At 43.6% G+C, this 23,040-nt stretch overlaps 1 protein-coding gene across 1 annotated transcript; it reads right to left on the reverse strand.

The window, feature by feature from the left end:
* Positions 1-22,547, reverse strand: btbd7 (BTB (POZ) domain containing 7). The gene is made up of 11 exons (XM_041953835.1): positions 22,221-22,547; positions 16,187-16,414; positions 11,759-12,901; positions 6,625-6,833; positions 6,002-6,077; positions 5,422-5,582; positions 5,164-5,307; positions 4,506-4,695; positions 4,082-4,260; positions 3,473-3,877; positions 1-3,331 (listed from the first exon to the last, which is right to left on the reverse strand). Exons 2-11 carry the CDS (start codon positions 16,266-16,268, stop codon positions 2,555-2,557), a joined length of 3,366 nt encoding a protein of 1,121 aa, XP_041809769.1. The 5' UTR covers positions 16,269-16,414; positions 22,221-22,547; the 3' UTR covers positions 1-2,554.
* Between the last annotated feature and the right edge of the window lie 493 nt (positions 22,548-23,040).

A 23,040-nucleotide genomic window follows, 5' to 3' on the forward strand; every position in this document is an offset into this window, starting at 1 on the left:
CCAACTGAGGTCAAGTGAATTCCATAATATCAAACCAGTTTATTTTTGTGGATGCCCAAGTTGACCACTGTTACGCACCTTTTGAGGTGACAGTAGAAAAATAGATTCAGTGAAACTAAATGCAACTTAATATCAATCTACAAACATGTTTTATGATACCATACAAGTACAATGTACCTGTTACAATTCAACACAAGCAATCACACATTTCAGATGGTTCAATTTCAAAAAGGTGCTAAATAACACTATGTACACAAAACGAGCTACATGAGATTTCAGAGAATTATTTGATGCAGGCTGGTAAGCTGGTAGAAAAGAGCTTGCATAGACATCAAAGTCACTTCTCCAATAAAAGCCCAGCCGCAGGCGGGGGAAGGCACTGACTTCTCTACAGCAAAGAGCAAAACAAGGGCTTTTATTCAACGGAACATTGTCCTGGAAAATAAAACAACTACCCAACATGAACATGGGGAGGAATCTGGAGTTTTGCATTTTTTCCCCATGAAACAACCTAGATGGAAAAATGATTTTTCTGCTTGGCAACGTCATCACTGCTAAGCTGAGAGCTAATGTCTTCAGATCATCAACGTATTCCTGTTACTTTAAAAGTAAAAGGAAAATAGGGAAGGGGAAAAAAAACCAAAAACATCTCTACAAACATGGTATTCCACGCCACCTACAACACTGAACAAACTGCCCTAATGCATAACATTTAAGAACAAAACAGATTGAGACACAATCTTTATGTTTTATACCACACATTCTTAGTGAGATTTCATGACAAAGACATGTACACAGTGTTGTCCACTACAGTAAAAACACAAACCTTCAACAACCACTAAAATGCCATAGAAACCGTTAAAAATTCATCAGAACATGTGGAACTCAATTCATTATATACAATTTCCATTGGAGATATGAGCCAGCAATCGCCAACTTCTCTTCAACATAAGATTCCTTTTGCTCGAAATTCATTTGTTCCTTTTCCCTTCAGCTAACAGACAGGTGGCTCCTACAGTGCAACGATACTCGTATGTGAGGTTGTATTCCAGCTGCTGGCTGTGTGTACTTGCAGGGTTCGGGGACTACAGCTGCTACAGCTCTATAACAGTATATTTAACAGTATCGACACTGGCTATGCAGGTCCACGATATCCCATGAGGCGGTGAGATGGAGGCCTGATGTACATATATGATTTTAGCATTTGGGTTCAGTGAAATCCACCTCTACCTCCCAGAAAAAAAACTGCACTGAATGTGTCTGTAGTGAATAGAACAGTCAAATAAGCATTTAACAGGGGTTGCGATATAATGACATCATACTTAATTGAATAAAGGTAGCTAAAATGGAATATTCCAAGCACTGATTAAGGCTTTAGATTTGATTACTTGATGCTATTGGATTAAACAGAACAACAGGGAGCTCAGTACATGGCCACTCTCTGATAACGTACAAACAGACCTGACTGAAGATGGGAGTGTACAGTACTGAGATTGTCTAAACACCTGTGTGTATCAAAGTTATGCTTGCACACAGACACTCACACACACACATACACACATGTCCCAGCTGAAAAGCCAACAAACCCCCAGCACTTGATCACTGTACGTCAGTTGCCATGGCACCCCTATATTTTCCACTGTATCTCAGTAATGAACCTGCCCGCGATCCTCCTGCCCAACCCCCTCTTCTCTCTGACAACGCCAGGCTTCAGCCTCTAAGCTAGACACTCAGAGGCTGTGATAGTTAAAGCCTGACACAATTATCAGACTGGGTTACAGGAGAATGACGAGCTCTGATGACCTACTTCCTGTCAGATCCAATTCCTGCGTTGTGTGACCAAGCCTTGGCCCAGTACTCATCAGCACTGCAGAACCAGGAGAGGAAAACTAGTCAGGTGGGTTGCTATAGGCATGCTACAGGAAGAAATGGAAATACAAGTCATGGGAGGAAAAGAATACAGCCAGACAAATTTACATATGAGTTAATCACAATGCTCTCTGTCTGAGACCGGCTGCCATTATTCACTTGTGTAAATTGAGATTCCTGTCCTGCCATCTCCCCATTCTATGCTGAAAATAATCGAGAGACAACACAACAGAACCTGTGAATATAGTCTTTGCTAAACCATCAGTTCATAACTGAGCTACATCTAGTGTTGTGACCTCCTCATGCAGGATTCACACAGCATAGAGCCAACCTCTTTCTTTACAATCAAACTCAAGAGACAATTCATGCCAGTAGAGCCTGAGTCATCCTCTAAACCAGCAGGACGAGGCAAGCTTGCAGAGATCAATTACAAGCATCAACAATTAACCTACAGCTCTTACTCTTTCCATACTCTGACTGTGTGATGGATAGCAGTGTGATAGAGGTAGGACAAAAGGACAGATCCTATAAATAGCAACCATCGACCACCCCTTTTCCCTACACCTCTCCAACACACACACACATATACGCAGGCACACATTTAGTGCTTTGCCATCCACTGTGATGGACAGCAACTCATCATGCTTTCCCTTTTCTTAACTCAACCCCGGGTCCTCAACTGGGGTTAAAGTGCAGATTTCTTATAAGGGTAGTCAGGCTTGCTGGGTGATCTGCGGTCTCTGGCGATCTCCTCGCTGACACTGTTCCTGTGAGTCTGCTGGAGAGGCCCTAGGCCTGATGACTCTCCAGCTAGAACCATCTCCTCCGGGGCATCTCTAGGTCCTGTGTGCCTCTCCTCATAGCTGTCCATGTTCCCACTGGGCGACCGTAAATGGCCTAAGCCATGAGTCAGGTCTGTCTCATTTGATCGGCCCCTTGGGATGTGTCCCATCCTAGGCTGGGCCCCGGAGGGGCTGGCAAGGACTCCATCATGCCTCTGAGAGGTCATACTGAGGACATCCAGACGTAGTGGGTCTGGGGCAGTCCGTCCCTGCGGGTGGCCCTGGGACTGAGAGTCAGAAATGTAGGGGGGTGGATAAGAGCTGGAGGGGGTGCAGCTGTGGCTGTAGAGGTCTGGTCCTGCAAAGGAGGGCAGAGGGTGAGTGGAGGTCGGGGTTGCAGGTCGGCAGGAGAAGTCGTACAGGTCAGGGAACTCGGCTTGAGCCTCGAGCTTGGGTTCAGGAGCGTGTCTCTTGCAGGAGTGACCATGTCCCGGACCGTGGCCGTGGCTGAGGCGGACAGAGGGGCAGGGCCCATGGGGCAGATGGTGGCCTGAGGGGCCCATTGGGCTATGGGGGCCTTCCCTGTCCATCTCTGCCATGTGCTGCTCCCTCAGGGACATGACCGAGACACCCAGAGCAATGTCAGGCATGAACTCCCTCATAACAGGCTCCATGCTCATCTGCATTGGAAAACAGATACAAATGTGTGATGTTACCCAGCAATCAAGCTATTCGTGATCCCAGGTACACACCATGAAGCCCACATTTGAATAAACAAAAAACGTAACACAAGGACTCTAGGAAGTAACACACACACTCACCGCTTGCCGATCTGAAAGCAAAGCTCGGCCCATAGCCTGCGGGTTGGTGCAGTCTGGGGGCTGGGGCCTGGGCACAGAGGAGTAGTCTGAGCTGCCATGCTTGGCGGCTGCATGGCGCTGGATCAGGGTGCGGTTGCAGGGATAGGAGAAGGAACGGGTGGGGGTCGGCATGGGCACACGAGGTCGCCAGGCACCCTTGAGCTGGGCATGGCTGGGTGTGGCGGGGGGGTGGTATGGGGGGGGTGGAGGAGGTAGGGGAGGGTGGAAGCCCGCTACTCCTTCCAGCTCTGTGAACATGCTATCCATGGCTGGGCTGCTGTTTACCCGACACCGACCCACCTGCCTCAGAGCCAGAATTGGACTCTCATCTCCAAACCGTTCATCAGGGAAGAACTTATAGGGGTTCTGAAAAAACAAAAAACAAAACATGAGGTAAATAAATTTGTAATAATTCTGGTATTGATCTTAAGGGCTTTTCTTTACGATTTATCTGCCTGGGGTAGGGGCTGCATTACTGAGGTCTGTGTGTCGTGCCATTCCTTTAGCATCCCAGCCATAGCCATCTCATCCCCTTCTAACCCCTGGGGACAAACTCTGCTTTCTGCTAACCTGCAGTAGTTCAGTGGCTCCGTCTGCCAGACCGAACTCCCTCAGCACCCGCAGCTGCAGCTCATAGCTGACGGTGGCTCCTTCACCACAGTTGAGGGCATAAGCTCGCTGGACCTGCTCTGTGTGTCTCAGTTCCTGTAGCCTCCGGATCATTTCCTTTACCACCGACAGCTGAGGCACTGAAAGACGCACACAATGCGAACACGTACATTGCTGGATTTTTCATTTTTTCACTTAATCACAGTCACATCAATATAAAAGTGTGATCATTTATTGATTAAGAAAAGTGTTTTGGCCCACCTGGGGAGCTGAGAATCAGCCACAGAATAGCAACATATTTAAGGGTACTTTAGCAGTTTAGATTTTTGCTAAAATGAACAGCGGTTTCTGTTACCATTTAGTCATCCCTCAACAACTTTCTTACCTGGAATCTCATTGGCCACAACTGATGGAGCTGTGGTTGAGTTGCTTGCCATTTGCTGGTGGCTGATCATGTGACAGCACTGAGGCACAGCGTTGTTGACCATGTAGAGTGTGTCTGGGACGTTGGACATGCGCACTAATCGCAAACGCACCAGGTCTGTCTGCTCCACCATCATTTCATCAAGCACAGACTGCGGACAGGTAGACGACAGAGGGAAAGTTAGACCAGAATTTCAAAAATAAAAGTCGTATGAGCGACTCAAGGACACTGAGAGGGTTTGCAAATTAGTTCCACTTGATTGACACTTCATCTAATAATGACTCTCTGGTCTAGGGATATGTTCATAAATATTAATGGCCCTGGGAAGGCCTATAAGTTATTAGGAAAAGTGTGCAAATGGACATAAATTGAATTTCAGTCAAGATGATGAAGGCAACTATTAAAGATGGGCAGTATGCATAGCAACAACTGGGCATGGATTATTTTAGCATGTCTAAGCTATGAACAGGTCTGCAAATTCTCCCAAGGCTCTAAATGGTTAGCCTGTCCTTTTCACAGAACCTCTATTCTGTTTGATGATAGTTAAATGTGACACAAATAATCCACTGCTTCCTGCGTCGTCTGGAGGCTCCATTAATCAGAAGTGAATGAGCCATACCTTAGCCTCTTCCACGTAAGGAGAGAAAAGGCGGGGTCGCACATAGATGCCAGCGTTCTTCTGCCTTAACCAGGCATTGGCTTTTCCCCCCTCAGCTGTGGGCAGCATATCTGAAGGAGGGGTGCTGATCAAACCCCTTTTAAGCTGTGAACAAGGTGAAGAATGTGGATCAGTGCTCAGTTTATGAAGGTCACAATGACTCAGATGCAAACTAGTATGCACACAGCAGCCGAGAGAAGGCAGGCAAGGAGTACTGACCGCGTCAGCCAGGACGTCACTGTTGGGAGGTAAGATGTGCTCAGTTCGGATGAAGGGCAGGAGGGGAGACAGGATCTCCTTTAGCTCCTCCACATCCAGGTCTCTCCTTTTCACTCCCCGCTTGTTTACGCTGTGGGCTGTGCCGCTCAACAGGTTGGGCTCTGGGTAAATGAGGACAAGAACAGCCATTAGCAGCCTTTTAATATAATGCATACAACCATGACTATTTTTTAACTATGATTATGCTTTTAAGTTAACCTGCTGGCTATTTTTCACATCGTTAAGGTTATTCAATTTATGAAATTATGGATAAATACTGCATTGCCTGCAGGTTGCTAGCCCTTACAACATGATGACTAATAACATTTACCATACACCCTACACAACACAATTGTTTACTAGGTCAGAGGTCACAATGACATGACCTATCACTATGAAGCCACTTCCTGCTGACACGGGTAATTTTGGCTTCTTTATGTAATGCTTTTAAGTGTATTTTGGAGGCTCTGGTAAGTGGGTGATTTCCTCAGAGCCATTAGGGGGGCTGCTCAGAGGGTAATTATAGACTGTATTATCTTACCCCTGTCTGCCATCCTCTTAATAAGCTGCTGCTCGCCCCACTTAACAACATACTTGAGAATGTCCTGTTCACTCGCCTGTGAATGAGACCAAGATACAGAAAAGGGAAAGACAGAGAGAAAGATATAGGACAGGGAGAAAGAACGAGACAAAAGTATTATTAGGACAAGGTTAGTTGTTGTAGAGAACAAAACCTGGAAGCTGTTAAATGAAGATAGGAAAATGTATTATGTTCAGATGGTGTCACAGCAAAGCTCAGGCCTGGTTGGTTTGTTTGTGTAGTTCAATTACAACACTTCACCTCAACCATCTGGTCTGATGCCAGAGTAGCTTGGTAGTGCAGATGACAGCTCAGCTTTGATTAGATTATGGGTCTGAAGGCATTTCCCTTCAGGGAATGGTGTGGTGACCCCCCGTGTGTCATCAGTATGTACATGTGTACGTGCATATAGTGCGTGATTGAGACAGAGATTCATTTAATGAATGTGTATGTGTGTACTTCCTGTATTTTCAACAAGCAATAATTGTGAACAAGTCAGGGACCCATTAATGAAACTTAAATCAGAAAATGAATCTCTCACATTGCGACATGCCAGCAGATCAGGTGATATTGTGTTTCCTTACCTGTAGGTAGTCAGACTGAATTGCACTGAGAAGGTGCTCCTTGCTAAGCTCGTAGAGAACATCTGAGGTGACAACCTGACTGAATTCCTCGCAGAGGAAGTGCATGGCCTGCCTGTGGACCCACTTAGAGCCGTATGGCTGGGAGCTCCACTTCAGGATGGGGACGAGAGAGTCCAGAGACAGGCTCTCCACAACAATGTCCTCACAGCCTGAGAGAGCCAATCAGATAGACAGGCAATTCACACTTTGATCTTCAGTCAAGTTTACGGGCACAAATGTAACATATTTCGAAAACAAAGTATGGGTGTTAAAGCCAGCAACACAATACTTAACAAAAGCTAAAAGAAAAGAAAAACAATTGGACATTATTGAACTGACTAATTATCAGAATAAAAAAGGTAATTCTGCAGCCACCGCCAGATCATAAGTACTTTTGACTCTTATTCACTGACCCAGGGAGTCTCCCCCTAGTAGCCCCCACATCCTCCTTGCTGCGTTTCCTAAATCAGAGCACATACCAGAACAGCAGGCAGTGGTTTAACTCTGCAACCCACCAACCCACAGAAATGCCTTTGATACCTTGATGTGTTTCAGTCTCGAGCGGCCTCCTCTTAACTGTGATGAGTAAACACAGCAGCCTGAGGGAATGTTTTACCGGTGCAAGCGCACACACACTTTGCAAATATGTGCACGCTTGTGTGCAGAATTCAAAAATACATTAAAAAAAAAAAAACACAGAAGGCTTAGGGAATTATGTACCTGCTGCTGTAGCCATTCAAAAAAAAGAGCTAAGTTTTGAAAATTCAGCCAATACTGGCACTCAAACTCACACTTATTTCAAGAGGGATCCATTTTGGCACAATTAAACCCCCTAACATCCACTCAGACAAACACAATATGATTTGCGAAATCAAACTAGCTATGCCAAACCCCAACACGCCAGAATGTCACTGGCTCTTATTCACAGCCTTTCTCTGATCAATAACGTTTACTACAAAATGGACATCAATGGAGATAAAGCCAGACTGACTGACGTCCAGTTAGAGCTACTCTGAACTGAAACACAAGCTTGCCAGCTTCCTCATTCCAGGCCGTCATGTCCATCAGCTCAAGGCTGGGCCAGCAGCGACGCTCCTCTGGGAAACTGTTATCTTTAACTAGAAGATCTAAGCTGCCTTTCCGCCCCCAAACCACTTTGAACATCTACTCTGGGAAACTGGACACCAGAATCGAGAGTGATGGCTCCAGCGATTCCTTTGGTTTTGAAACTGGGGCTTCATATCCGTCCAAGCAAAACTCAGAGTTTTAAGATGAACACACACACACATATAAGCAATAATGCACATGCACATGCACATGCATGGATGGATGGACGTGCACACTTATGATGCGCTTCCCCTTTTGGGCGTCTTTAGTTGCAATGGCAAATTTAGAAAAATGCAAAGCAGACAGCCGCAGTGTTTTGAACGAAGGGTGGAAATCCTGCGTCGTTAAGAAGACAGATGAAGTTGAAATGTGGACTCAGGCACTTCGCCTTTTTTATCTGCTATAAACAGACTGAAGGAGGGAATGGATTCCCAACATCTGTGCCTCCCGTCTCCACCATTTGTCCCTGTGCTGTCTGTCTTCTTCGAAAGTGCTTTTGCTCACGTCAGTCTTTCACCTTTGCATCTTTGCCCTTTTTCAAAAGCAGACACACACATGCACATGTGCACAAAGGCAGACAATTCTCCCCTTGGGACCAGTGGGACAGGAAAGCAAACAGCTCTGCTCTGTGTTAGCCCATTAGAATTCACAGCGACTGCCAGTCTTTTAAAACGCAGCAGTTTTATTATGAGCTGGAGATTAGAATCAGCATTATATCTAATACGAACCCGCCTCCCCTTCTCACCACGGGTGGTGTACCACATTCACTGGAGCTTAGCCGACTGACAGGAATATCAACACAACAGCAGGGACAGCTACAGTCAGCTCACTAACTTTGGAGGATGTATGCATTTATGTCTTGCTGTTATTATTTGGAGCTCCGTGTTTATGGAGCTTGCAGTCTCCAAAGCCACTTAAAACATCAACTGCACTCAATGGCCTGTAAACAAGCGCGTTGCTGTAAATCAAGTCTAATGATCACTCAAGGGCCGAGACTTCCGTCAACACACTCCAAACTAGCGCTTAACAATTAATCAAAATCATAAATAAAATGATTTACAATAAAAATAATTCCAATTTAAAATAAAGGTAAAATGTGTCACCATTATAAATGAAGCACTAAGGTGCTACAGAGAAACCCCTGCCTACAAATAAACAAATACATTTTTCAGACATAAGGATAACATGCTTATTATGTACAGACCCCACCAAAAATCACATCATTTTTGTAGGAGAAAAAATAGGGCAGTGAAAGCACTGGTCAGTCAGTGAGCATGGTGGGTGAGGAGCTACTGCAGTGCACACGCTGACACCACACCAACTGGCTATTATCTCTGCGGTGCACTTGAAAAATTAATAAGGCTTTTAATATTGGTTGCTATTTGAGTGAGATGGAGTCATAAAGGGATACACATCTTGAGAATTAATAAGGACAAATGACAGAGAGCTCAACCTCAACCACAAAAACCTCCACGGGCCAAAACCTCACACTGCCAGGCAAAGCCACAGCAGTCGAGGAAGCACACGAGGGGGAAAAGACAGTGTGACAGATGAGAGGGCCATCTCCATATGAAACCACTGACATAAGCCTCTCTGCTGCCTCCTGAAGAGACGTGGCAGCCACTGAGGTCTCCAGCAGTGTGGTGGACTCATTTCATAATCAATCCACAGATGCCAGGATGATTTGGAATGTGTTAAGATTTTTGAAATGAAATATAAAAAAGGGCATAAAAGAGAGATCTCCATGAGGATAATGACAGGAAGTTGCAAAATAGACAAAAAGAGGGGACTTGGGATACAATGACACCGGGTCAACCTCAACCATCTCACCACATTCCACAATGAGGTTTCATGGGAACTGATTGGAGTTGTGCAGCACAGTGGGAGAGGGAGGAGAGGGGATAAAAATACCCTCAAGTAGGGGCTTGTTGAGACGGGGGGATGGGAGGGAAGAGGAGGTGATGGTGTGTGGGGATGACACTATTTGCCTGCTCGCCAGCTTAAGCAGCCAGAGCGACCCTGAGAGCGACACTAGAGCTTGAGGGTGGGAGGGTGGTGTCTGACCAGCTGTGTGTTAGTGTACAGTGCTATTCAGATCACTGCACAGATCTTAAAAAGGTGATTGATTCAGCGACTGCCCACAACAAATTCTGTGCTTTTGAAAGACTTTATGAAAGTATGTTTACAATCGTAGAGTGCTTTGTGTCCCTGAAATGTCTTACATTGTTCTCCTTTAGACAGGATGCTTTTTGTTGCAATTTTCAAGCTTAAATAGTCGAACGTCCATACCCATTGCATGATGCACTCAATTTGTGTCAATATTGCAAAGTTAATCTGCACAAACAATACTTTGTAATGGCTGCAATATATTAGTGACGAGTCTATATATTTGTCATGAATTCAGACCAAGTTTCATAAATCCATGTGTTAGTTAGCATACACAGAGGCTACAACAGCTATGAGTATATTATGTGTCTGCAGCTGCTTCACAATAAAAGCCTTTCAGCCACAGAGAATCTGATGAAAGAAAAGGCACAAAGCAAGGAGGTGTGACTACTGTAAAACAGCTTCAATAAGTGTTTTGAGTCACAACAAACTCTATGCAGTGCATTTTGAATATTATCATAACTTCATGTTTTAATAATAATGACAATTACACAGACCAAGGCAGTGGAAATTATGTGCTGAATCATTTAATGCATCTCGTATCACCATTTCAGTATTTGACAAAGTCATTCCCATCATCGTGGCTGTACAAAAAACATGATGGTTATGGCATATGACACCAGTGTTGAGTCATACAACCTCTCAGCATCCACGCAGTCATGACAGGCAGGCTAAATACAGCACTTTTTGTAAGAATTTGAAATAGATTGCTTCAAGTATTGCATATCACAAAGGTTATTCTGGTTGTAGAGGAGCTTCATTAGCTGTTTTGGAAACTGGACAGCGCTCTCGAGGAGGTGAGAGTGACAAAGTGACTGGCTCTTGTCAAACCATTGCTGTAACCTTTGGCACGTTGCTGGGTTCATTCTGAAACACTGGCAAAGTCAAAAGGACAGTATCATCCAAGTAAAGATAGACCAGTGACAAAGTAGATGACCAGCAGTGACGAGCTGCTGACAGAAGCTCAGATGTGCTGCATGTATCAGACAGTAAGCTGTCTGCCCCTGGAGGCACAGACAAACCCTCCAGCCTATATCAATCTGTTACTGGCAGCCGCAGCACTAACACCCATCACAGTCAGCCAAGCTGTTTAACACTTGCCTGGGTCTGCACAGCCATATTGCACATATGCCAACATATGCACAATGTAGTTTTAAAAAAAGAGTGGAATATTAAGAGAGTGAGTGTGAGACACATTTTATTAATGCATCAATGGAGAGATCAAAGTAGACCTGAGTCTCGCGAGGCATCAATTGACCAAAAATCCAGCCATATCCAACTCATATAACTGAATCCACAAAGACCGACACCGTAATTATGAAAGTCCAGACTGACAAATTCACTTTGAAATCCATGGTAAAGGCTATCTAACTACATTATCACAGATGGTATTTAGGGATTAAAACAATTTGTCAAAGCTGAGACATTAGTCAGTGGACACATTATTAAGGAATGAAACCAAACTAACTTAACTTAAGCACAGCTTTCGAGCATAGTCTTCAATCAAACAAATTTACTGTATTTATTGAAACATTATGAACCTTTTACTCATATCAAAGTACACATATCAAAATTTTTAAAATGTCTATAAAGTGACAAAAGCTACAACAAAGAAGTTCAGCCAACAGTCCTGTACCTTAAATTTATCATATAGATTTAAAGTCATATTGCTCAGCCATACTCATGAACGCACCAAGTATAAACAACATGGCTGTAATTAAAAGATCTAAAAAGGTCTAAAAATGGCATCTCTCTTTTTATATTGACACATTCTATTGGTTTGTGAGTATGTGCATTGCAAATGTGTGTGCTTATGACTTACCTTGAGCCAGCATACTGAACTCCAAGAACAGAGCGATGTGGTACAGCTCCATGGCCTCCTCAGTGCGTGTGCTGGCTCCACGGCCTCCAGACACCAGGGCTTGTACTTCGCCGAGGCTGCCTGCTGAAGGGCTGCCCCGCAACACCAGCCCGAGCTCCACCACATCTGTGTACATGCAGTGGAGGATAACCTGCACGTATTTCCGTGGGATGATGGACTCATCTAAAACTATGCGGGTGGGTGTCTGCAAAGTGCGCTCTGTCATTTCCTCTCCTGTGCGGATGCGCCTCTGCAAAAGGTTCCTAAAGAAAGGAGAACGTGCTGAGAGGATAGCTTTATGAGCCCTAAGGTCCTCATCTGGGGTCCCAGGGCATCCACTGCCTCCTGAGCCCCCTGTTGGTGCTGCAGCCACAGCCCCTCGCTCATTGCAGCTCTCTATCATCTCAGAGTCTGAGGAGAAGCTGAGCAGAGCGTCGTAGTAACACATGTAGTCAAACAAGCCCTTCATATCAGCCTCCAGGGAGTTGGGTGTACCAAACTCCTCACTGAGTTGGACCAGTACATCCACGTTCTGCAGCCTGGAGTCCTCAGCTCCACCCACCCCAAACTCCCCAGTGTACAGGTAGTGAAGTAGGGCAGAGAACATGGGCACATCAATGCCAGCTGTCTCGATGTCCATGAGGACCTCTGCTCCATAGCCAGGGGATGAGGACAGCAGAGTCTTGAAAAAGGGGCAACGGGCAGCCAGGATGGCCCGGTGAGCTGGGAAGCAAGTACCATGGAAGATGAGGTCCACATCGGTGCAGTACTTATGCTGGTAGAGGGCAGCCAGATCCCGCTGCAAGCTGGGTGCCTCGGCACGTGCCAGGCTAGCCTGGAAGCTCAGCTCCTTGAGGGCTGCTGTGCCCTCGTATTCCTCCACCAGGGCGTTTGTGTCACGGACGTCCCACCCTGACAAAAGCTCTCGCATCTGCCGCGCATGATCTGCTGAGCGGCTGGACTTCCTCCTTTTGATGAACCTCCGTTTGAGGGTCGCCAGGCCGAGGCTCTTCTTCTTCCTGTCTGTGGGCCTCTCATGGCCATGCTCCAGGCTGTATAGCTTAGACTCCCAGCCATATCCCTGCTGAGAGTAGGATGACGTCCCTGGAACGAACACACAAAGCAGGAAGCAGAAGTAGTTTGTGTTTAAACAAACAAAAATCTTATCATATACTGTAAATAAAGCAAGAAACCTCTCCTCATTAAATAACTATGATTTTTCCTACATATTTCCTGAAATTCTGAGTTCTGGAGAGACACTCATTTCCCTCATAACCCCAACACTAGTTCACTCTTGAGGCCAGACTGCTAGAAACACAATCTGCCTCTCGCACCCCTGTGGTGTGGTGAGCTCCGTCAGGCCAAGCAAACAGTACCCTGACCCAGCTACCAATGAATTTGGATGTAGTTCAGCAGTGGAAAAAAAACAGACAGAATGGCTTTATTTTGTTTTGTTTTTGACCAAACTATCATTCATCAAGAACCAATTAGCTCATAGAAGACTTTGTACTGCTTTGTACTTTTTAAAGAACTTCTTATACTTGGGTTCAATCAATTACACTAAATAGTTATCTTTGGCTTGAAAGACAGGACTCGTACGTCAGAGGAAGCTCTGCCAAGGAGATCCTCTCTGCGTGCCCTTCTCTCAGCATCCATCAGTGTGACCCAAATAGTAATCATTCTAACACTGTGAATCATCTGTGGCCCAGGCCAGCTCAACCAAGCAACTACAGGGCTCAGAGTAAACCTCAGAGGTCTCAGGGGCTGCCGAGATAATTTGGCTCCTTTAGCAATACTTTCACTTTCAAAAAGAACTCTACAAAAACCTCAGAGGCAAAGTAATTTGGATAGCGAAATAAACAATGTTTTTTGTTAAGGACAGATATATTTTAAATTCATCTCTGAGGCAGTTCTCCAAACCCGCTGGCACAGAGGAACCATAAACCAGAATGTCTCCAATGGTTATGATGATAGGAGTATCAAATAGGTCTCTTAACATACCTCATAATAGACAGTTATGACAACCAATCACTGGATCGACCATGCCACTTAACTATGAAACTATTAAGACACACATGCACGCAAAGGCACACACACACCAATTCAACCTATAGGCCCGACTTGTGTGACAGAAATATGCTGGCTTTAGTACAGCAGCATTCTCTGACAATGACCTTTGCAGAAATTGAAGACAAACGCAAAATGTCTCACGACTGTAGCTGTCATGCCATTCAGTCGAAAAAGTGTAACAATCTAACAAGCCGCCTATAGTTGGTCACAGGGCAAAAGTCATGACACCAGATTAGCTCCTACACTGTGTGACAGCCTTATCATAATCACATCGCACCACAAGCAAACAGTCACAACAAAGCTAAGAAGAGCACGACTGCAAGGCTGGCACTGCTACTGTTTATTTATTCTTTTGGTTAGAAGTTACTTTAAAATTCTGATAGCAAACACTGAATGTGATTTTAGTTAACCACCCACGTCGGACACAAGCTTCTTTGTATATCTGCCTCTCATAATACTAAATGTAATACAACCCATATGGCGGGGAAAAGTAGATAGATTGCAGATGCAGATTTCTTTTTTCTAAATTGATTTTTAAAATTAGCAGACACATACATGCCCTTCAACATCAACAACAGAAAACAAAAACAAAAAAAAACTCAGGAAAATCCCACTCCAAACCAACAACAGATGCTGCAGTATATCAAAATTAAACTGAAAGACAGGAAGAAAAAGAAAGACTGCAAGGGTTTTGCACAGTCACAATTTGTCCAATTTATGATTGAGATCATAAGTTAGTTTCTCCAGCGGGAGAGGAGCAGATATTTGTGATATCCACATGCAGACCACGGGGACCTGCAGAGCTTGGTTTAACAGGTACAACGAAGAAGACAGTGTAAAACATTTACTGGTATCCTCCTGGATCACAGAATGAGCCTCTTTCCAGAATGCCTGGATGTGACCACATGTGCAAAAAAAGTAGATAAATGCACCTCTGTGACATTTATAACAGAGGTTTGAGCTGTTGGACATTTTCTGGAGGTGAACAGGTATAAAATGAGTTTTATGGAAGAAATTATCAATTTTGGTCATGTATAGAAATTGAAGTCCCATGACCATTTCAGGGAATCATAAACTGAAGAATCAAGTTGTAGCGGTAGATCATAAGTCTCTGAGATTATTCCTTTAAGAGATTTGGCTGAGACCATGATATTTTCCAGTTCTGACAGTTTCAAGCAGATCCCGTTCTTCCCTAAGAGAGACTCTATAAAGTGACAAATTTAAGATATTAGAAAAAAAAATGGGAGTAAGATCTGACAGGCCCTTGGAAGTCCACTTCATCAGACTGATACTCCTGATCTGTGCCAGAAGATCAGGAGATTCAGTGCCAGACCAAACAGAAATAACAGAGGGAATAGTTAAATATTTTCTCACATCCCTCCAAACCAGTAGTGTTTTAAATAACTATATTATTGTTGAGAGAATTTATATGATCTATATGTTGATAATGGGAGGCAATGAGCTATGGATTGATCAGATACTGATATCTGATATCGGCCTGATATTGACCCAAATAGCTGGATTGGATACTGGTGAAAATGGGTCCAATCTGTGGACCGATCTCTTAATTTGTTGCTGCATTTAAAAGGTTTACACTTGAATTGTAAATCCTTTTAATTTAGAAGATGTTTTACCAAGTTGCTGGAGCTCGATTATTTATTATAATAATAAATGACAATTCAGCAAATCTTATTTTATTATTAGGAAAGCAATGTTTAAGTCAAGCTGGAAGTTGCCCGACAGATAAAAGAATGCTCCCAGTCTCTTCCACCAATACAGAAAAGAATCCTGCCTATTCATAAACCAATTTGTCATCATTTTGAATTGCAGATTAAACATCCCAGTTCCTTCGGCTTAGTAACTTAAAAAAAACCTAACTCTGATGTTTCTTATTCCAAATATAATGAGAGACATACTGTAAGAGTTCAGCAACTTCAGATAAAGACTGCTTTTTAATGCATTTGTGTCCATTGTATGAGTCTGTGACCCCGTTCAAGAGCTCTCATGCACAAAAGGATTCACCTTGTGCACCATTAGTTGTCTTGGAAGTAGGTTAGTCTAATCTAAAGTTTGAGTTTGGACACGCTAGAAGCCCACTGTGTTTGTAGCAAAGGTGCGTTGTGCCAAATTGGGTTCAGCAACACAGTTTCAACACTTCACTTCAGCTCAGAAGGGAGTGCGAAACTGTGCTTTGTTCACCTAGCACAAATATAGAATCATTTGGTAACTGAAAACGCAGAATCATCTATCAGAGCTTACTTTGAGTAACTGTGCAACTGATCACGATGCTCTTAATGAAACCACAGATAAAATACTCACCTATAAAAGTCTGCTGTGCCTGTGCATTTCCCCCTATGCGTGGGGAGCATGAGTGTGGATAGCTGGATCCATTGGCACCCATCCTCACTTCTCTTCACTTGCTATTTGGGGGTCCCCCCTCTTGCTGAGTCATTCTGCTCAGACAAAGTATTCCTCTCAATCCTCAGTCGTAGGTCAGGCACGGATCCTCTGAAGTGTCCTCAGAGCCCCGGTCCCAGCCTGCCATGCCTGGAGGGAGGAAGATTAAAGAGGACAGAAAGAACAGTGAGAGACATGTTTAAGTCAAAGAGTGAATGCTTTATATTTGAATGCTGCTGACTAACATCTCACAGGGATTACAACATGACGAGCCTGGACTGTTTGGACCCTGTCAGAGATAATGAATGGCCAGGGGCGTCAATGTTCAGGAAGCTGTACAGAGGGATATCTATTACTATCTATCACACTGTTTCAGCCACATTGATTTCAGTGCAATCATGAATCATTGCTGCCTTGGCAATTTTACAGGCCTCAAATTTGTGTTAAGGGTTTTTTTTATTTTTTTTTATTGAGTGACAGTATTTATCTGAAGAGTTTGTGTTCAGGCTTCTATCTAATCTTCAATGGAGAGGTTAACAGAGGCTTCCTCTGGTCAGCCCTCAGGAAACACTGAGCAGCAGTCAACAACAGATCTAATGCAGATGTACAGTGCAGTTCAGGGGGAGGTACAACCCACTCTGCTGTTGTCCATCTTGTCCAATTTAATAGTTTAAACATATGCAGTCTAATGAATAATCTGATTTTTTTTATCAGTTCAGTGTGTGTGTATATATATATATAGAATTATACTGCAATTTTAGAGACAATTCATTGACCAAGGCCACACCAATTAGAGCCAAGCAGCTTAGTATCACTTTCTCATTTAATTCCTATTGAAGTATCTCGAAGCTAGCGGCACACTTTAGGATCTCTATTTAGTTCATGTCAGTTCGCTCGGACTAAGCACTGCGTCACAGATGTGATGGCTTGTGATTTTTCAGTGAAACTCTTTTCAGTGCTTAATCTTAGCCCATTATTTGACATAGGGGAGGGTAACATGACGAAATAGACAACCATCACATTTTAATCTATGCCATTTATACAGTGGTTGCCGAATACTTCTGGTTATATTAGGCCACTGTGGGCAATGTTGCAATGTACAGGGCAGCTTTTTTGCAATGTTGGATTTTGGTTATTTTGTCCATTAACAATTTCTAAACAAATCTTCACAGAAGACATTTTAACAGATTACAGTAGGAACAGCACAGGTGTAATGATAAATTGATTGATGACAGAATTCCATTTAGATGCTTCAGTTTCAAGGTGTACATGCTGGCTCACTGTCACACACATGGCTTAATGGGGCACTTGAATACAGCAGAGCCACTATTAACGTTATTAGTAACACCTTCACGTTCCCTATCATGACCAGCCAAAATGTGAAAAATAACCTTCAGGGGTCTCCAAAAAATGGACTATTATCTACATATATACTGAGATACAAAATTACATATACCTTGATAGAGGATTTTATCCCCATCACACATCCCTAAGGTGATAGTAATTCTACTGGACCAAAAAAAAAAAAAGATGTAGGTGTCTGTGTGACAGAGATGAAACACAGCAAATAGCTCCATACAGCCATTTTCCCTCAGCCTGTTCTTGCCAGCCACGGTGCCGGTCAAGTCGCCCTCAGTCACTTTATGGCTCTCTCCTTTGTACTGTCACTGGCTGCGATCAGACAAAAAACAGGGCACCTCATTAATTAAGCATACTTTCAACCCGGCAGGCTATTAATCACAATCGGAGTATATCTAGCCTCATTTCTACCCTCAAGTAGATTATTTTGATAATTTTCCAAACTTCTCAATTTTCCATGGCACTTGCATCTTAGGTCACTTCGCATGAACATACTTCTTTTTAACAAACATTACCAAAGACCTGGAAATGTAATTCTCATTACTCTGCACCTTTAAATAGCTCAATATATGAAAAAGTACAGTCATGTGTATATATACACATTCTGCTATTCTCTCCTCTATGCAAGACCAGACGCAGAACTGGAGTGTGATGGGGGATCCGTTTTATCTCAGCCTGCTACTTTTTCCTGCCTACCCTACTAATAAATCATTGTGTCTGCCCCTGTAGAGCAGCACAGCCTCCCAAGGGTTCAATGGAAAACCACAGCCTCTTACTCCACACACAGAAATACTCACCAAGCAGTCACACTGGAGCACTCCAATAAAAATGTTGGTTGATCTTTATTTCATTAGACTGCTTTAAATAAGCGCCATCTTCATAGGGAATTCATTTGGACAAAATTAGAAATTGAATTTGAATATGTAGGAGAGAGGAGGAAGCCCTTGAGATATATACTGTCTTGTTTACAAAAGAAGGTGTGCAGTGGGTTGGCGGGGGTCCTCAAAGGAGCACAACAGAGGCAGAATAAAGCAAAATCAACCAACACATCAATTGAACAATACGCTGACTCCCGGCTAGGCCAACTCACAGCTTTAACTCATTCAAATGAGTGAACCAAATTTAACTTCAACTGCAGTGCAGAATTCTAAAAGCATAATTTAGGACAGCTATTTCCTTGAGACCTGACTCACACCGTTCAATAAGAAGCATCTCTGCCATAATCTGTCTGATGTCGAACATTAAGACACTTTCCCGCAGTTTAGACTGAGACACTGTGCTGCTCTGTTGTGCTCGGGCTGGGAGCAGAGGAGGGCAGTGCCACAGACGGGGGAAGGCAGACGCCGGCCGAGCTGGACTATACGTCCCTAATGAGAGGTGACAGGAGACACTCCCTGCCCCCATCTCTCTCTCTCTCTTCTCTCTCTCTCCCCCCCTCACACACACACACAAACACACACACAAACACACACACCCTTTCAAACTGCTCAGCTTGCCTCAGCTGTTGGGATGATTTTATTTTATTTAAATCAACCACTTGCGGAGGTTTGAAAGACTGAACCCTAGCATCCGACAGAACATTACCATACAAAAAATGCTTGGCGTAAGAGCAGGACCAATGTATTATTCAAATGACAGTCAAAGCACTTTATCAATCATTTATGTGGATTTCCTCATCATGGCTACAGAAAAGGGAAGCGGTAGGTATCTGGATTTCCTTTCCAGTCAGACACCCCTAATTTCAGCAGCATGTTCTTCTTATTTCAGTGCAGGTTTTTACTGGTCATCCCCTGGCCTTCACCAAAGCTCCGCATATGAAACACACATAGCCAACATTTTGAATCAAAGTGACAGCTGTAACGAAGCCATCATGGCATGACAAGACTTCAGCTATCAAAGTGATGGGAAGAATTACTTGGGCAGTGTAGCAGATGATTGGGAAACTCATATTTCTGGCACAAAGAAACCAGAGTGCTTAGTTCTCTATTGGTCCCACTGTGAATCCTATGAATGAAATGATGAAATCACCACCTTTTGATAGTAATCTTTGTTGTTGGGCTCAATGACACTGGCGCTAAGCTTCTGAAGAAGAACAATCACTGTGCCGGTATCACAGTCAGGCCTCAATGAAAGAGCAGCAACTATAGAAACAGCAAAATACACCCCCCCACACACACTTCCCTGTCTAAAATTACACAGTAACTGCAAAGTGCTCTATATGCGTCAAAGCACTCAAACACACAGCTCTTCAATCTAATTTCTTTAACAGGGAATTTTTATTAGTCCATTGTGGGCATGTTATTATCTCGTGAAGTCCCAGCCACACTGATCCCAGAAGAAACATAAATAAATTACTTTCCTGACTCACATACAAAGAAAAGGAAAGATGCAGGCCTTGTCCAATTAAAAAAATACAATCAAATTATATCAACTAATCCCTTGTTTTAATTGCTGTTTAAAGTAAGTTTTTTCGGAGGATATGAGAAAAAAAAAAGTTTTGCTGTACAAAAGCTGCTGAATGACCTGTAGGGAGAGTTGGCCGTCATGTGCTTTGCTAACCAAGCTGGACAAAAGTACTGCTTCAGACAGTAATTATAGACTGTTTGACTCTTTGGATATTTGATACAATCAGAGGAGCTCTAAAAAGGGCCATTATAAGCAATGCAGCAGAGAGCAGAAACCAGAACTTTCTAACAGAGTGACCTCCACTGTATAGATGTGTCTGCACACATCCCACAGTGGAATATGGACCACAGGTGGAAAGAAAAAAGAATAAAGATTCCCCCGGAAATAATAATGAAGTCATGTTTTGTCTGAAATAATGGCTGGAGAGACAAAATTTCAGTGGCGGAGCAGACTGCTTACCTCTGCAGTGTTTTTCCCCAATCAGGTCAATCAGTATAACAGTTAATCAGGCTATTCGACTGATTACAGACTTTGCCAGGAGAGCTACAGGAAACGACAGGAATCAGAACAGGCTAGAAACCGCAACACACTGACATGACAGAGAAAGATAGAGGGAACAAAAGTCCACACAGTGATGACTCATGGTGGGCAGCCTCTGGATTAGCCTGTGTCAACCAACAATACGAACCGTAGTGCTGCATATTTGACATTTCACAGACTACGTTGTCAGCTGGTTATAATTTTTTACTCTAGAGGCAATGATATAAAAGCAAAAGGGCGGATATCACAAATAATCATCAGCATCCAACATGTTCTTTTCTTTTAAACCTTTGGGTGAAAACATGCTGATCTCTTAAGTGAGATAGAATGAGCGGATGAACGACATGCTCTGGGTGCATTTGCAAGATGACACTGAACAGCGCTATCTTTTCAATAAGAGAAATATTAAGAGTGCACACGCTAACGACTATACAAACACAGCCTGGCAGTCAATCTCCAGGGAGTGAATGGCAGCACAGGAAACAATAGTGCTTGTTTTAAGTGAGTTGTCAGTGCTCCTTGTTGAGTTCTCCATCCAACTAGCCAGAGTAAACAGCACTCAGGCCAAAGTCCGGCTCATTCAGATACTCTGTGGCAAGTACTTGCAAGCTTGCGGCCTTTCATGCCAGTCACGGACTTCAAAGAATGTAACTCCAATAATTACATGTAATTATGCAATCCTGGAGCACTGAAACAAACACAAACCTTAATGAACCTTTTCCAGATGAAAAGATGGGAAGACACACTTCTCAGAGGAAGGCAGGGTGTGCAGAATGCTGAGTCGAACCAGAATTTCTGTGAGATTACCACAGGATTATCACAGTGGGCATATGGCTGCGCACCACTTAAAGAGATGGTGCAACCAACAACTATTATATACACTGTTAGAGAATCCCCATGGATATCAACATGAAAAGATTCTTGGAGTGTTTTTGTGACATAAAAATGTAGACTGCAAAGAAGAGAGGATAGCTACAAATTGCATGGGGAGCTGCGAATCAGTAATGACTGATCTCTGAATTTATGCTGGATGTTATTTGGCTCCTGGAAATAAATACATGATTTTGATACACCATTAAACCCTGATCCATAATTGAACTATAGATTGCAATAGGTGACAGGCCACATTGTTGCCATAGCACAACCCATCAACAACTGGCACAGAGGCAATCAACAGCAACATGTAGGTTGATCCGCAAAGTGAAAATGCACTTTCATCCCGAACTTTTCTATTAATCTGACTTCACAAAAACGAAATAAGTGTCCTCCCCGTGTAGCCCGTGCATAAAGAAATCAATCATTTGCAATGGCTTTGTTAGCCTTACGTTAACGCGCAGCTATTGTTGCTCTTTGGGGCTGCTGGTGGGCTATCGCAGCTCAGCCGAAGCCTTGGTTTAAAGTGCTGGTAAGAGGAAAAAACAAGTAGGTTGTTTGACTCATATGATAAAAATGGGAAGTAGTATCCAAATATCTCCCGACAGCCAAGCAAGAGGAGTCACATTCACCACAGCCCTGTAATTAGTAGCATATCCTAAGAGGCTAGGGTAAGCTATCTGCTGTGTCGCTTCGACTTTACCCCTCGGAAACAGCAATTTACTTCGAGCAGGATGCGATGCAACTGTTGAAAAGCGAGCGTTCAAAACATATTTACCAGAAAGTGGAGAGCTTCGTGGGCATTATTTGTCTTCGTATCACCTCGTAGTTCAAGCGGTACTCCGACCCAAGTTGTCTCTGGCAAACGGAGAAAAAAATGCAGCTCAACACCTTCTTTTTCCAACTCCGCTCATTACGCACGGCTCGACGTCAACGTCCACATTTGATCCCTAATGTGCTATAATTTCCACTTGCGTCGACTTTCCGGCGAATTCCCAGCATTTACCTCGACTAAAAACTAAACCCAAACCGTTTTTATTCTCGGTTCGGTTCGGTATTTCCCCATAGTAGCACAACGCCTTGTTGGGTGGTTGTTATGGCCTATCCCAACGCAATCCGTTTAAAGATAGCCAGAATAAGAGACTGCGCTTCCGGTTATAGCTTTCAAAATAAAACCCTGGGCTATTACTTTTTAGCATTCGTACAATGAAACATCGGTCCGATATAAGCCGTTTCAATCACATGGTCGGTGTTCAAACTCAATTAATTTCAACAAAGAGTAGCTAGAAAGATCCTGGAAATACCCAGCATTAGATAAGATAAGCCTGATCTGCACCTCAGTCGCACCTTTAGTTTAGATGCACAATAAGATTGTTTCCCGTATTTTCATTAGCTTTACAGATTCTCAATGCTGTACGCCGACTGGTCAAGAGGCCCGTCAGTACTCCAAGCAGCTTCTGCAATAACACATTTGCGAGCGCCCTCTAATGGTGTGTGTGTGGCAGTGGGCATTATGTGTGCTACGCACATGACGGAATTTTTATCAACCTGCCTTTACCTTTTCCCTGCAAATGATTTCGCAGAGGGCTAAATATCCA

The sequence above is a fragment of the Chelmon rostratus genome, chromosome 15, assembly GCF_017976325.1.
Source record: "Chelmon rostratus isolate fCheRos1 chromosome 15, fCheRos1.pri, whole genome shotgun sequence".
NCBI lineage: Eukaryota > Metazoa > Chordata > Actinopteri > Chaetodontiformes > Chaetodontidae > Chelmon > Chelmon rostratus.

Excerpts from the sequence above, each read along its gene's own strand:
- btbd7 (XM_041953835.1), bottom strand. The coding sequence starts at position 16,268 with ATGGGTGCCAATGGATCCAGCTATCCACACTCATGCTCCCCACGCATA. Across the intron at positions 5,308-5,421 it reads GTGACGTCCTGGCTGACGCG|CTTAAAAGGGGTTTGATCAG; the intron begins GTCAGTACTCCT and ends CCTTGTTCACAG. Across the intron at positions 3,332-3,472 it reads TGCTTTCAGATCGGCAAGCG|ATGAGCATGGAGCCTGTTAT; the intron begins GTGAGTGTGTGT and ends TTTCCAATGCAG.